Consider the following 16,376-nt stretch of genomic DNA (forward strand, 5'->3'; position numbering starts at 1 on the left):
CATAATATGAGATGGATAGATGAAAGGCAACTTCTTTAGACAAGGAATAAGTAGCCTTGCTAATTAAATAAAATGAAATTAAACATTTAAACTGGATGGATGCAACTTTTTGAAGACATTATTATTGAATTTTAAAACTGCTGAATAGTTTTTGTCACACCTTATAATAAGTGTTATGTAGGAGAGTTATTTGGAAAATAAAATACAAATTCTGTCTATTCAGGCCTGGTAGAATGGGGTCAATTTATCAGATGATTTAGGAGGCACTATTGTGCTGCATTCAAAACTAGAGCTTTTTTCACAGTTATGCAGCTATGATTTAAGTGGAAACATTTTTGTGCCTGTTTAGTTATGAAATATGTTTACATCTGACTTAGAATTATATTTTGGAATAAGGTGTAAAACATTCTTCCAAACCATCAGCATTAAAAAGAACAAATTTTTTAGCACAATGGCTGCTGGACATTCTCTCTCCATAAAATGGGAATTCTGTCATTATAATATTGTTTGTTCGTTTGTTTGACAACATTTGTAGCTCTCCCTATTGTTAGTGGACTCTCTACAGGATTTTAAGCCTAATTTAATTTTTAGCCTAACAGAATAATTTACTGAGAATTACAAAATGTGTGAACTTTTCCTTGGGTAATTGATAAAATTAATGTTATGTGTAATTACTTCCAGGCCACAATTTACTTTTGTGTAAATGATTAAAAATCTAAATGTTGTGAATAAAATAACCTATGGAGTAATTTATTTGTTGTGGATTTTACTGCACTACTACAGAGAAAAGGCAGCCAAATGCCATAAGTTAAAGATCGGGTAACATTTGGCTCTTGGGATTGCTCATGTATCACTTCCAGTGTCTCAGTTTGCACTTTTTAGTATTTTGAAATGGAACAAGAGAGAACACTGAAGTAATAATCTTAAAATCATATATTATGCTGCATTTCAAAAACAGGGTGAGTTCATACAGATGTGGTTGTAACTTGAAAAAGTGAATTCTCTAGTGCAGGAAAATTATAGTATGTCTTAGGGAAGCAAACAAATCACTTGCTTATTTAATTTATTACATAAAATCAAGATTTTGCTTAAAGGATATTCAGAATTTGTATTATTAAATTATCCAAATATTCTCTGTGATGTCGAAGGGGATTTCAGAACATTTTCCCAATGTATGGGATAAAGATATCTTTTTAATAAAAGCAAATAAGAACCGAGCTTAAATATTAACCTTCCTGAAACAAGACTTGGACAGATGTTTGCTAATTAGAGCAAAACCAAGACAGGCAGGAAGGGTAAAGCTAATTTGTCTGACAGGCCATGAAATAACACTTTTATTTTGGCCTGGTGTATCGTTCTTATAGACTAAAAGCATGAATTGCTGCACTAAGCACTTCCATCTACCATAACTTCCGCAAAAGGGCTGCTTCATGGTTTTGTTGAGTTTTACTTCACACATTCTTCCATTTTAGTGTGCTAGACACTTTGTACATTTAAGCTATTTGAAGCCTGTCATTTCTTATTAAATCTCACATAGGTGAACATGTTATAGGTGTTTAACAATGATTTTGAATCATGAAATTTTCAGGCTGCCCCCAAGTGTTTGAAGATAGCCAATTAATTAGTCCTGCAATATATTGCATTCTCCTCATGAGATAGGATTTGAATCAAAAACTGAGGGAAAAAATCTGAATCGAAGAATGGGATGGCATTTTTGTATTAAAGTATGTAATTATACATAACATGAATGCTTAATTTCTTCAGTAGTCAGGTTTAAACATTAACTTAAGGAGATTATTAAAATTAAAATTAGTATTTTGGGGAGAAACGGAAAATGTAACTCAGGCAGAAAATCAAACTAATTTGAGAGAAAAAAGATACAGGTGGGCAGCTTATTCAGCAGCATGAACTGAGTTGTACAAATGTGATATGAATTGTTCTGCAATTAATGAGATTATTATACTTATGCATAATTAACACAACAGCGATGTTTGGCATGTGCTATAAATGGTACAAAAAGATTCCTGGTATACTTGTTTAATATTTTGGATATAACATGTGAGGATGTTAGAAAGTACATTTGCGGGTATTAAAACTGTCAAGGAAAAGGTGCATAAAATGACATCGTAGATTTATATCAAGGAAGTGTGCGAACTCAGTAATACACATGGTACCTTTTCTTGCAAAAAATCTCAAGTACCATAGGAGCTTTGAAGGTGAAACCACTAAACTGTCAGATAAATTCTCAATAAATTCAGGATGTTAGTTTAAACAGGGTTGCTTAGTATTCAGTGCCAGTAACAGTACTAACAAACTTATAATCGAGGTACAGTTAAAATAATCATAATTCAGTTGTTTGATTTAGCAGAAATAATTTTCAATAAGTGTGTAGATTTTATTTCATGTATCAGCCGGGAATAGCTACTAAAGAGGCAAATATGAACAAGAAAAACATCGTATCAGTTCTGATTAAGTTTAAAGCATGATAGGAAAGTTTGCATATTGTGTTATTGGGAAGTAACATGGTCTGTGTTCAGATTTTCCATGATTAGTGACTACCTAATGTTTACTCGACTGCATTCTTTTTGCTATTACAATAGGTTAAAATTTCTAACCTGAAATTTGCATTGTGATTACATGTGTAGTGTGTTAAGAGCCAGAATATCTTAAATATTACATGCTCAGGTAAAATAGTTTGCATTTCTCTGTATCTATCTAATGCAGGGGTTTACAAACTTGGCAACTTTAAGACTTGTGCACTTCAACTCCCAGAATTCTCCAGCCATCATTTGGGAAGGAGGGTTTGTTTGTTTGTTTTGTTTGTTTTGAGTCGTTTTTTGACTACTGGTGATTGCCTAGACAAGACCTTGCAGTTTTTCTAGCAAGATTTTTCCAAAATGGTTTGCTGTTGCTTCCTTCCCAGGGCTGAGAGAGAAGAACTGTACCAAAGTCAACCAGCTGGTTTTATGCCTAAGAGGGGCCTAGAACTTACTGTCTCCTGGTTTCTAGTCTTTAATTCCACTACTCCAAACTGGCTCTCTAATGTGGTACATTCAGGACAGCTTTTGTCTAATGCCTTAAAACAGGGGGAAGCTTACTTGGAGGGGGAAAAAAATCTATAGATGTGAACCATTAATGTATAATGAAAGCTTCCACTGATAGCCACTATCTGGTCTTCCAGAAGCTAGGATAACTAAAGAGGATTCCCATATAATAAACAATCGCAAATTGGAAAAGGAAGTCTTTTAGTACTATGACTTCAGATAATTTACTATTGAAAAAAAACAAAAACCTAAGCAGATTGAATGGATGTGAGGCAGAAGAATGAAAATGTATTTCCAGTGCAACAGCCCCCATGGAATTTTTCTCTGGCTATTTTTTTAAGCATTATTAGTGACAGAGGTATTCAGTTTGTGTGCAGATGCAAAATATCACAGGCTCAATTCCTGGCCTTCCCAGATAAGTTTAAGGACAGCTATCTATCTAAGACCTTCAGAAACAGCACACTTGCAACTTTGAGAACTTGGGGTTGGGGGTGGAGGTTCTATCATAATTCTAGACCGGTTTATACAAACCTAGATCAAAGTTCATACACACACACACACACACATTTTTTTTTGCCACAGCTTTGAACACCTTGGCTGTTTTTGGAAGAAGAGGAAGAAAACTTGCCTTACTCTGCCTCTTGCTTCATCAATTTAAGTTAGTCTTTCTAACCTCACCCTGAGCACTTAGCAACCTACTGTTTTGAATTTACCTTTTCTCCAGTCTAGTTGCAGTTACTGGGGAAAGTACCTGGTTGTAAAAGGTGTTGATGAACCTTGATTTCACCATCAAGGTCACAGTGAATTTTGCAAACAGTGGAGTAATGATGACTTACTAATTTCTAAAATTAAGGTGTTTTTTGTTGTTATAATGGTACACACCCATCAACTACTATTTATATATTTATGTGGTCATATGTCTTGATTGCCTACAATTCTGAAGTTAGAGATGAAGTAACTGTAGTGATCTACAACCTAGTTGAGTTCACTGAATTTTTCGCCTAGGAACATAAACAGAACCTTGATCTGATTTAAGGAATGATTTAAGATTTAAGTTGGAAAATTTAAGGAATGAAACTATATAGGTGTTATTCAGTTTTGAATACTAAGTCCCTGAAAATTCAGCAGTATAATAACAGATAGTTTTATTATGGCTGCTTCAATAAAAGATGGATGCCATGTCTGTGCAATGTCTGTACAATGCCTAGACAAAATTGATGTGATGCTTTGGTATTCTGGCTCCAAAAGAATACCATGATAAATATTTTATTAACAAAATAGCACTGTTTGGAATAACTGAATGAAATTGAATGGTGGCAGGTTAGAATGGAAAAAGTACTACCATACAGAGACATTAATTATTCATAAACACTGAATGTTGGATACATTTGAATAGTTTTAAATGGATGAGACAAATGTATGGAGGTAAGGCTATTGATGACTACAGATCCTGATGTCTACTTATTAGAAAGACGGTTTCCATCTCATAAAGTAGAGGATGTATAAAGTATATATGTTTAGAATTACAGAGCAAATTATTTAAAACAAACAAAAAGGCAAGGGTGAAAATGCCTGCAGGTATCTATAAAGATCAGGTATCAGGTGTGAAAGACCAAATTTACATGTGAAGGTCCAATTAAATTAATTTGTTGCTACATAGCCAATGGACAGGAATCTTCTCAACTAACAACACTGCTTGAAGTTAGATAAGGGATCAGCAGGAATTCAAGGGAGGTTGGACTTAGTTTGCTTGTGGCTATGTAGGAATTCTAGGCTGATACCTCTTTTAACTCCACCCCCAGGCTCTATCACTTCTCCTATATCACATTAATTGGGAGGTATTTCTTCTCTTTGAACAAAGCTTGTTTTATTTCCTGCCTTCTAGTTTTTATCCTCATTTCATTTTCCTTCCTTCCTTTCCCTCTCCCCCACCTCCCCCAATTTAACCCATTATCGTGTGTTCTCCAGTATATAGGGATCAATTCTTGTGTGTCAGATTTTGTACAATATGACTGAAAATCTCAGTTCTCCAGACAATAACTGGGACTCACTCATCTGGCAGAAAGCTCATAGATCTGGCACAGCAAGATTAGGGTGGTTTTATTTTGGACTAAAATGAATACAAGAGGTCTTCTTACTGTTATATCCAGGTGTCAAAGTTTGTATATAGGTCTCTGAGGGCTTAAATTCTAGGCTATTTCCTCCCACCTTTCTGAGTCAGTGGGATATTTGGCCATTCTCTTGACAGACAGACCATCTCATCTGATATCCTGGTTCTCTATTGACCGGGTAACTGCTAATGCCTCTCTTGCCAACTTCATTCTTTATATTGTATCTTTTATCTACCTATCTTCTGGACCTGCCTATTTTGGAAAGTTGCTTCTCTCAGGAATATACACATATTCATATTGAAAAGATCATCCCACTGGAAACATATTTTCTATTGTCGTATTTCCTCCTGGGCTTAAATGTACATATAAACTTAGCAGTTCTGTATACTATAACAAAGGCAGTGGTCTTAAGAACCTGACACATTGAACAAATTGGGATGTCATGTAAGGAAGATTAAGTTGTCTGATTATTGACTCCTTGTATGAGGACATACGTATTTTGTCACTGTATTTCCTCCTATCTATTTTATTCTGGAATTAAGACTATATATTTTATTTTATTTATTTTATTTTATATTTTATTTTACTGATAAAGTCAGAAGACTAATCAGTCAATAAACTACTACTGCATGTACATATACAGATACTAGTTGATTGCAAATATTATTTGGTCAGGTTTATTTATGAGCATCTTTAAGATTAGTTTCATCTGGGCATAGCAACTGACTTGGACATGTTAGAAAAACTGGGTACATATCATCCTCCTTGACTGACCACAATCGGGACCGGAAACTTGATTGTTAAGCAAAGCAGTTGCTAAGTAAAACAGCAACTGTGCTTATGATCTTACTTCAGCTTTTCTTTTCTTTACAGGCATGCAAAGGTCATAAATGTGAGGATTGGTTGCAAAGTTACTTTTTCATCACCATGTAACTGCATATGGTTTCTAAATAAGGCAATTGCTAAATGAGAACTACCTCTATTGCCCAGGATTTTGGCAGAGTTATTGCGAGTCAAATGTAAAGCATGAAAAAGTTCCATATTAAATTGAACAAGGCTATTTACACATTGTCCCAGTAAATTTTGCATTAAGAATAATATAAATAAGATATCCAGAGGCATTTTTCTGATGTTGACTCACATTGCAGTTCTCATAATACCTCTGCTCTTGTCGTACCCAGACTATTAATTTGCTTTAGAATATGCTATAATAGAAATGAATGCTTTCACAGAGAACAATAAAAATAAATTTTAATTTATCAATTACTGGTGAATCATATTAATCCAACTCCTGTTTCTAATCATGTCAAATATCTAGATGGTATTTTGTGAATAGCTGCTTCCCAGTACTTTTTCTGAGACTAGACTGATCTTCCCAGAAAATAAATTAAAGCAAGATCAAATATAGCGACCTACAGAAAATAGTGGTTACATGGGTTTGCATTGTGGTAACTATATTTTGTAACTAGTTATGGCCCTCATGGAAGCCATTTAGAAATGGGAAAGCTCCCCAGCAGCTGTTAAGTGGAGGACTACATGTATATATTGCAATATACAGGTAGTTGTCCACAACAGTTCATTGAGTGACTGTTCAAAGTTACAATGGCATGGAAAAAAAGTGACTTATGACCATTTTTCACACCATGTTTTCCCCAAAATAATGACATATATATTTTTTTCCCACAGAAAAAGCCACCAGGTCTTATTTTGGGGGGGGGGGGAAATGTCATCCACTGACTCACCTCACTTGTTTGCATTTTCCCTGGCCTCCTTTCCCTGGCTTTCCTGAAGGCCTCTGCAGCCGAAAGCAGAGCTCTGGATCGATCCGGAGCTCTGTTATCAGCTGCAGAGGCCTTCAAGAAAACTTTGCTGACCTTGCTGGCTGCAGAAAAAATGGGCCAGCAAGGCAGGAGTCGAGGTGTGCGAGGCTGCAACTGTCTGAAGGGAAGTAATAGGGCAGTTCCACCACCACCCGTCCCCATCTTACCTTAATTTTTACTCATGCACCATGGAGTGGCGAGGTCTTAATTAGGGCTGGTTTTGGGGGTAGGGCTTATATTGGACACAGGTGTAAAAATCAAGCTAGGACTTACTTTGGGGTATGTTGTATTTTGGGGAAAACATGGTATAACAGTTGCATCCCCCATGATCACATGATTTACATTCAGATGCTTGACAACCGACACACATTTATTACAGTTGCAGTGTTCCACAGTCATGTGGTCCCCTTTAGTGACCGTCTGACAAGCAAAATCCATGGGGAAGCCAGATTCACTTAACCATGTTACTAATTTAAGAACTGCAGTGGTTCACTTAATAAATGTGTCAAGGAAAGTTGTAAAACAGAGCAAAAAGAAATTTCTCACTTAGCAACATAAATTCTGGGCTCAATTGTGGTGATAAGTTGAGGACTACCTGTATTCTCAAAATCTAAAATATACCCAGATGGGGAATTCCTGATGTAGTTTAATTTAATTTTATTGATATGAAAGTTCCCTTATTTCTGGTGCTTGGGGGAAGTTTTCACTGTGGCAAGACACTGTTGGAACCGGTATTTGAGATAAGGATCTATGAAACCAAATATAAGAACTGATTGTGTACACTCCTTGTTGTCTACTAAATAAGAGCTTTTAAGTTGTCAACAAAAGATACTTGCAGATTGGTGGAAGATGGACATGGCCTGCCTAAGGCTAATTTTATGCAGTCAGTGGCCTAGTTTTAAAACTTGTTTTCAAGAGATCAATTCAGATTTCTGTTCCTTCCCTTGAAGCATCAATGCTTTGGAGCAAGTTACAGCTTTGCAAAAACAAAAAAGGAGAAAAATGGTATGGTTGCCTCAGATGGAAGGCTGTGCTGAGTTCTGTATTCGCTGGCCTAATCAAGGAATACAGGAAAGGAAGGAAACTCGGAATATGCCTCAGATTCAACAGCTTGCAGTCTTAATTCGCAATTGTTCAATCATGAAGCTTTGTTCAAATGAAATAATTTCAGTGTGCTAGGGAACCTAAAGAGAACTCATTTTGTAAGGTTTAATATCAGAGATTATGGCATTACAGGTAGTCCTATAACAGTTCATTTAGTGACCATTCAGAGTGAACAACAACTTTGAAAATAGTGGCTGATTACCATTTTTCATACTTATAACCATTGCAGCTGTGGTCACATAATTTACATTCAGATGCTTGACAATTGACTCACATTTATGACAGTTGCAATGTCCTGAAGTCATGTGATGATCACCTTTTGGTCTCTGACAAGCAAACTCAATGGGGAAGCCAGATTCACTTAACAATCGTGTTAGTTACTAACTTAACAACTGCAACGATTCACTTAACAACTGTTGCAAGAAAGGTTGTAAAGTGGGGCAGAACTAACTTAGAAAATTTCACTTAGCAATGTAAATGTTGGTTTCAATTATGGTCGTAACTCAAGGGCTATCCGTACAGCCTAGCTCAGAATAGCATCTTGCATGACAACGAAACTTTTTATACCAGAGTAATCATTTTAAATAGAACAATCCCAGATGTTTCTACAGATAATCCTCAACTTACAACCACAATTGAGCCTAAAATTTCCATTGATAAACAAGACAGTTGTTAAATGAATTTTTCCTGATTTTATGACCTTGCCATAGTTAAGTGAATCATTGCAGTTGTTAAATTAGTAAGTGAATCTGGCTTCTCAATTGAATTTGCTTGTCAGAAGGTCGCAGAAGGTGATCACATGACCCTTGGACACTGCAACCATCATAAGTATGAAGTAATTGTCAAGGGTCTGAATTTTGGTCATGTGACCATGGGATGTGACACTGTTCGTAAGTAAGATAAACAGTTGTAAATCACTTTTTTCAGTGCTATTGTAACTTTGAACAGTCGCTAAACAAAATATTGTAAGTTGAAGATTACCTGTGTAAAATATGGAATGTAATCCTCACAGGGCAGTATAAAGAGTACATTGAACACTGGACATCTCCATTCACATTCATGTTTTATTTCCATTTCTTAAATTACAACTTCATGATATGACAAGAGAACCTCAATGGTTATCAGCAGCTGGTTGCCCTTACGTTGAATTGCAAGCCAAATGGAATCAGGCCTGTTATTATTTGGATGGGGAATTCCAGGGAATATCTCAATGTTTGGTCAGGCAGGGGAAAAAAAGAAAGAAAATTCCCACAAAAAGGCAGTATTTTCATTGGAGTTGCCAAGAAAACTGCCTGGGAGTCAATAAACAGGAGTCGAGCTACATTTAAAGGAAAGTTGACTTGGCTCTTAATGGAAACCCTGTTTGAAGACAAACACAGTAGAAATCCCAGTTCTTTGCACTTTGGTTTGCTTGAAACAGCTTATTGTGTGCCAGCCAGTATATTTCGTACAGCCATGACAAGAACTTTGTTCCAGTAACTATGGTAAAGCCAGTGAGTGTACTAGAGGGATGACTCAGGTTTCAAATGATGTGAATTGGCTCTGATCCATGAACTAGCAGCATGCAAAGGCCAAGTATTGGGTAGGACTGAGCATGTTTTGACTGAATGCAAAATAGTGGCTTCATAACAGAACACTATGTATCCATACGTCAGGCTGATCAGGAAGGAAAATGAGCAGGCACTAAAATGGGGAAGGAAGTACAAGGGATTGAATTCCTGTGACATATTAAACTGGTAACAATGCTGTGGAAATTTCTCCAAAATGTTACTTTAGCTTCATCAGCTAAAAGTATCATTTTAAGTACTGTACAAGGAAGGAAGAAAAGATAAAGGAGTCTTTTGCAGCATTGAGAACTGCACAAATTGCTTGAAATTAAATTTGGTTGAATTAATATGGCAAAAATGCATAATAACTAAGGCAAAGCTTTGCCTGCCTTGGTTTCAATGTACTGCTATTTGTAGAAGCCAACATGGATTCATAACTTGTGCTGCCAGTGGAATTCATTCTATGAATCAAACAATAATCATATTTTAATAACATCATGGTAGCAAGAAATTGAGAGCTCTAATTCAAAACAAGGAATCCGGTTCAGAAATTGGCTGCTTACAGCTTTTGTCAGAACTTTTGGGCTTGATTGTTCCGTAGTGAATATGTACGTGTTCTCAAGATGTGTAAAAAGATAAATTTGTCACTGGTCATTTTTCAGGTATAAAGTTATGGCAGTGCAAAGAACATAGTAGCCTATAATAACCTATATTTTAGATTGATAATTGTAAATAGATTGATTTAAATAATTAGATTATTCTGTTCTTTAACAGTCACTGCACAGGGATGGTAAAATTGTGGCCTTCCAGATGTTGTTGAATTATATAACTCCAGAAACGACAACCCTGCTGACTGGAGCTGCAATTCAGCAACTAGCTAATAAATGTGTTCAGTGTAAATCTTAATGCCATCTTGCTTGGACTTAATTATGTGACACTGTGTATTGTCAATTACTTTTAGAAACTATCCATCATGTTTCAAAGACACAAGTTTAGCTCAGAATAAACCATTATTTACAAATAAATCACCAACTGGAGGGGGGAAAAATCAACAGCTTCGTTTTATTAATCCAGCCATTGTTACACCTGTGTGAAAAGTATGTTGTATATAATTTTACATACGGTAATTTAGAAATGTCTTAAGATTAGGATATTTAGGAAAGCTCAGAGCTGATTATTATATAACAATAGGCATATAGCTCAGAATCCTTAGAGAATGACCAATTGGAAATAAGAGAGTCATTATATATTTAGCTTCCATCAGGTATTCAAAGGAGAAGAAATAGCAGAAATGCTTAGCTATGGGGGATTTAGGTTTGGGTTGCTAAGTGACTGCATTGACAGTGGCAGTTATTTCATTTTCCATTGTAAGTGTGAAAATAACTGAAGAAACTCACACAAGGCACATTTTCTGCTTACTTTCTTTGCAGGTGGTATTGGTGCTTCCTTCCAGTGCCAGCTGATCCATCAAGACCACATCTGCACTGATGACAGTGACAAGGTAATTGAAAATAATGAGAGCTAAGTGCAAGTTCCTATTTCACTAGTTTTTTTAAAAAATAAATATTTATATATATTTAGCTTGAAATGTTACCGTTGGCTAAGGCAGTTTGTTTGTTTCAGTAACTAGATGCACACAACAGTACATATTTATATATCTGGACTATATTTATACACGTGCAGTGCAGTGTTATTATCTACATGTAGTTTACATACAAAATATAAGGGAATGATGTTATTTTAACTCAACTTTTTTACAAATCTTCAATGGTATTCAAGAGCAGGATTTAATGTTCAAGAAAGCTTTTAACAAGAATTAATTGGACATTTACAATTTCAAGTCATTGAAGATATTTATGCAAGGTTAGAAGGTTTGACCTGTATACAGGTGGTCCTTGACTTACAACCATTTGTTTAGTGATCATTTGAAGGTTACAACGATCAGCATTTGATCCCAAATCAATATTTGGATGCTTGGCAATAAGTTTCATACTTATGACCATTGTCGTGTCCTGGGGTCATGTGATCACCTTTTGCAACCTTCTAACAAGCAAGGTCAATGGGGAAGCCAGATTCACTTAACAACCATGCTACTAATTTAACAACTGCAGTAATTCACTTAACAACTGCGACACGAAAGCTCGTAAAATGGGGTAAAGCTCACTTTAAAAATGTCTTGCTTAGCAACAGAAATTTTGGGTTCAATTGTGGTTGTAGGTTGTTAAGGACTGCCTGTATTTGCAGTTTTTTTCCCCCAGGATCAGTACATGTTAAAACATTTCAAAGTTTTCACTGAAATACTTTTTCAGTACTGTAGTGGCATCCAAATTGATGAGTGATAGCAAGGTGTGTGTTTCATTCATTTTGAAGAAGCGAAGCTCTTATGAAAACGTGCTTTTAAACATGTGTATTTAATGCCTATCAAGTTCTCGGAAGCCCTTACGAATTTGTTTATTTGAAATATTTTGCAGTGGCTGGGACTGGAATTTCACTGACCTGTATAGTTTCTTAATCCTTCCTCTGACTAGCAGAATTGAAGGAAATTGCCAGAACTGTGCACAGAAATTGGACAAATTAGATATTTTCTTTCTGCAGAATTTCAATTCTAATGTATTGTTTATTTCCTTCCTGTTGCATTCTTACCAAGCATTTTGAGAAATGATTTCCCCATCTATTCTTTAAAGTTAGTTTTGGCCATCTCAACTCAACAATGACATTAATGATTGGATGTGATGCAATAAATGGCATATAGTACAGCCTTATAGGCAATATATATTATTGGTCTATAAAAGTTATCACTTGAACATGATGCCTCATGCTGTATAAAAGTGCATTTATTTAAGACTATGTAGAAAGAGGCTAACTTAACGCATACTGTTCCAACTAGAAAAAATTGTCATGACTTTCTTATCTTTAAAGGAAAGAAGAAGCTTACTTTTCTGCTACTTAATAGATCCATCCTAGGAGAAAATGTGTTATGTCTCTTGTGTTCATTTTTGCTAGGAAAGGAAAGAAGGGTGATGTCTGCAGAGTTACTTTATTCTGCTTTGCTAGCCTAGAATCTATGGGACAAGAAGCTTCCACTTTAATTTTTAGCCTCTCCCAGGAAGAAAGATGAAGGTGGTTTATTTTCTCTCATCTCTTCACAGTGCAGCAATTGGTGGATTTCCTCCTCGCGGGATAAAGATCCACTAATTGCTCCTCATAAGGAGTGATAAGGAAGTCACAAGAAATTTTCCTATAGTGGTGGCTAACTCTGCCGACTGCCAGGAGTTCAATCCTGACCAGCTCAAGGTTGACTCAGCCTTCCATCCTTCCGAGGTCGGTAAAATGAGGACCCAGATTGTTGGGGGCGATAGGCTGACTCTGTAAACTGCTTAGAGAAGGCTATGGAGTGGTATGTAAGTGCTAATGGTCTTAATACCTGCTGGGGCTGGGGGAGAGATGAGTTTTGATAGATGGCTAGAGCTGTGGCTGTTGCATGTGAAAGCTATGTAGAAACAAGGGCCTCAACTGACAGGTGGTTTTAGAGACTTTCTGGTTTGCAATATTCTCTAGTAATTCTGGATGCTGCTTTAGCCTTGATTGTCTTGATATCACTAAATCAGCACTAGTTTTTTAACACAGTGGTAGGCCATGATCTGTGAGAGGCAGGTCATTCTAAAGGGGTCCTGAGCGCTTTCTACTAGTTTTTGGAGTGCCGTGGCTCCTTTCCTGTGGAGATATATCAGCCCAGCAACACAAGCCAAAAGGCCAGGAGAAGAATGTGACAGTGGCTAGATAGAAGGGGATACGCTCTCAGTAGCTGAAAATAGCCAATTCTAGCTGTTCCTGAGACATAAATCATACAGGTAGCAAGGCTTAATTCCAAAGTTGGAAAGGACTATTTCAACATTGGGTCAGAAACAGCAGAATTCACTTGGTGTTATAGGATGGAGATGTGAGGAAGGCTACATCTCAAGGACTTGTCCTTAAACAATGGCCAGGAGATGTCCTCAGGGAAAATTACGAGCATGTAGTAATGTGGATATGCTCTTAGGAAAATCTGCCCCTCTTTCCTACACAGATAAATGCACGAGATGTCTTCCACGCAAACGTTTTCATGCCTTAAGACACCAGTTTTTGAAAATATTTTTTGAAAGCAAGTAACTGCTAGAGTGTTCCTCTCCATAAATGCCAGTTTCTCCCTTCTCCCTTGGAAATACACAAAGGAAGTAACTTATGGCAATTCTTTCCTTTCCTGTTTCAAGGCTCCATCAATTAGGAAGCAATGGAGTAACCTTTTTTATTTTGGAGGATGAATTCTGGATATGTGAAGGACAGTTTTTGCAGACTCATTTTTTCCTTCCATTCAGTTGTTTCCAATTCTTGGATTCTACTTGAACAAATCTTAGTGAGAGAAAGTGACTGGCCCAAGGTCACCCAGCTGATTTTGTGCCTAAGCAGGACTAGAATTCATGGTCTCTTAAGTTTATAGCCTGATGCTGTAACCATTACACTAAACTAGCTCTCATAGACCCAAATAGCTAAATCTTAATTGAGTATAGCTCAATCTTAATTGAGTGTACATTGTGATTAGGATCCCTCTGAAACATCAAGGAATGTCTTTTGGATGCCTTATTCCCATGCTGCTTTCCCGGGATTTATAAGTGGCTATGAATGTCTTAGCTAGCTGCAAAAGAGGAAAGAAAAGAGAACCAGAGCAAGCATTGGCATGTGCCTATCAAATTTCCACTTAGCACATTGCTACCACTGCTGTTAGCAGCACTAATACAGCAAGGTTGCACAGTAAAGTATTGCTTGTTTTCTGTAAAAGAATGGTGGCAGAAGACCAACCTACTTTTCTTTAAATAAGGTTTTTTAAAAAAGGTTGGAAAGCACTCCTGAAAGTTCAGTTGCTATATTATTTAATGGTATTATCTGTTCTGTGACTTCATCTGTAGTTACTGTTCACCAAGGAGTGACTGAAGAGTGGGTCTTCTTAATAGTAACAATCATCGTTCCATGAAGAAATAGAGGCAGCCCACATATTCTCTTACGTTAGGTGACAGGCTAACATGCTTGTTAACCCAAGCAATTGTAGAATAGATATTGCTTCAAGGCTAAAATACTACCAGACAGATACTACCAGATACTTGAGGGCAGGCAAGAATCAATGGGTGAAAACTAATCAAGGAGAGAAGCAATTTAGAACTAAGGAGAAATTTCCTGACAGCTAGAACAATTAATCAGTGGATCAACTTGACTCAAGAAGTTGTGAATGCTCCAATACTGGAAGTTTTTAAAAAGATGTTGGATAACCATTTGTCTGAAGTGGTGTAGGGTTTCCTGCCTAGGCAGGCGGTTGGAGTAGAAGACCTCCAAGGTCCTTTCCAACTCTGTTATTCTATTCTATTCTATTCTATTCTATTCTATTCTATTCTATTCTATTCTATTCTATTCTATTCTATTCTATTCTATTCTATTCTATTTTATTCTACTCTACTCTACTCTACTCTATTCTAAATGTGAGTTGTGTACTGTACTGGTATTAATTAAAGATTTTTACTGTTGAATAGCTAAAAATTATCCTTTATTGCAGTGGCCCCCATTCTTTTGGGCAGCAGGGACCGGTTTTGTGGAGAAAGGTTTTTCCACGACCAGAGGAGGCGTGGTTTTGTGTGCTGCCTGCATCCCATAGATGGGGCTTCGCTTGTTTGTACGGACTGGTTTCTGACATGCTGTGGACTAGTTCCAGTCCACAAAACGGGGTTGGGGACCTCTGCTTTATTGCTACTATTTTCTATTCTATCCTCGCATAGAAATAAAAGTAACAGTTTATACTTTTTTTGCGCTTTCTTAAAAATATGCTGGCATGCATTACTTCACTTTTTCTATAAGAAAATACAAGAAAACTTTTCCCCATTAATTCTTCTTACACTGTGCTTTTTTTGAATGTTCATGTGTGTGCTGCATAAATTTCTCTCACCTAAGTGTAGAAGAACAAGTAACTGACAAGACTGTGGAATGAGAAATTAACAAAGGCGGCAAACCTTGATGACCTAGTTTTGAATAGATTTTTATATCATTGGGAAAATAATTTCTTATAAATCCAGGAATATAATATTCTGTAAAACATGCAAAAAGAAGGATAATTGACTTTTGAACTTTGGAGGAAGTGAGGCATGTGCCAGGTCCGTGATGGCGCACAGAGTCATCTCTGCGGGCACGCAAACCGTCCCCTCAGCTTAGTTCCACTGCACATGCGTGCATACCTCCCACCATCCAGCTGATTTTCGGGTATCTGCCGCAGATCCATGGTGGGGGGATGCAAGAGACATGTGTGCATGCGCAGGGGGGCAGGGAGCCAGGGGGTCCCCTGTGCATGCGCACGGGGTGGGAGATCACAGGTGCATTGCATTATGGGTGCAAGCATAGGTGCACACTCTCGCGTGCATGCGTGCGCACTTTCGGCACACGACAACAAAAAGGTTAGCCATCACTGCTCTAGGTATATATGACTCTGTTCTTGATTATGTATGAAAGACAGAATAAATGGCTTTTTTCATGTTATGTTACATGTGAAGTGTCTACATCCATCTGGATAGTAAGCTAGGATTAAAAAAGAGGTCATTTATTCTGAATTGTGCTGTTTTCCCTTTGTCTTGCTTTTATTTTTCAGTTGATGATATTTTTCTTTCTCATGAAACTGAAACAGAATTTATTAAACAATTAGCAATATTTAGTTTGTGCCGAAAGTGTGTTTGATAA

General features: G+C 36.8%; 1 protein-coding gene across 6 annotated transcripts in view; it reads left to right on the forward strand.

The window, feature by feature from the left end:
• The window catches only part of RNF38 (ring finger protein 38), a 108,030-nt gene that overhangs the window by 42,849 nt on the left and 48,805 nt on the right, over window positions 1-16,376 (forward strand). For all 6 annotated transcript variants that reach the window (XM_087926356.1, XM_026712789.2, XM_087926358.1 and 3 more), the window contains one exon: window positions 11,057-11,127. Coding sequence is in view for 2 of the 6 variants with exons in the window: in XM_026712789.2 (XP_026568574.1) it covers window positions 11,057-11,127 (71 nt within the window). In the remaining 4 variants the exon portion in view is untranslated. The remainder of the gene's footprint in view (window positions 1-11,056; window positions 11,128-16,376) is intronic.

This window comes from Pseudonaja textilis, chromosome 2 (genome assembly GCF_049901715.1).
Source record: "Pseudonaja textilis isolate UNSWEBS1 chromosome 2, rPseTex1.2, whole genome shotgun sequence".
Lineage (NCBI taxonomy): Eukaryota > Metazoa > Chordata > Lepidosauria > Squamata > Elapidae > Pseudonaja > Pseudonaja textilis.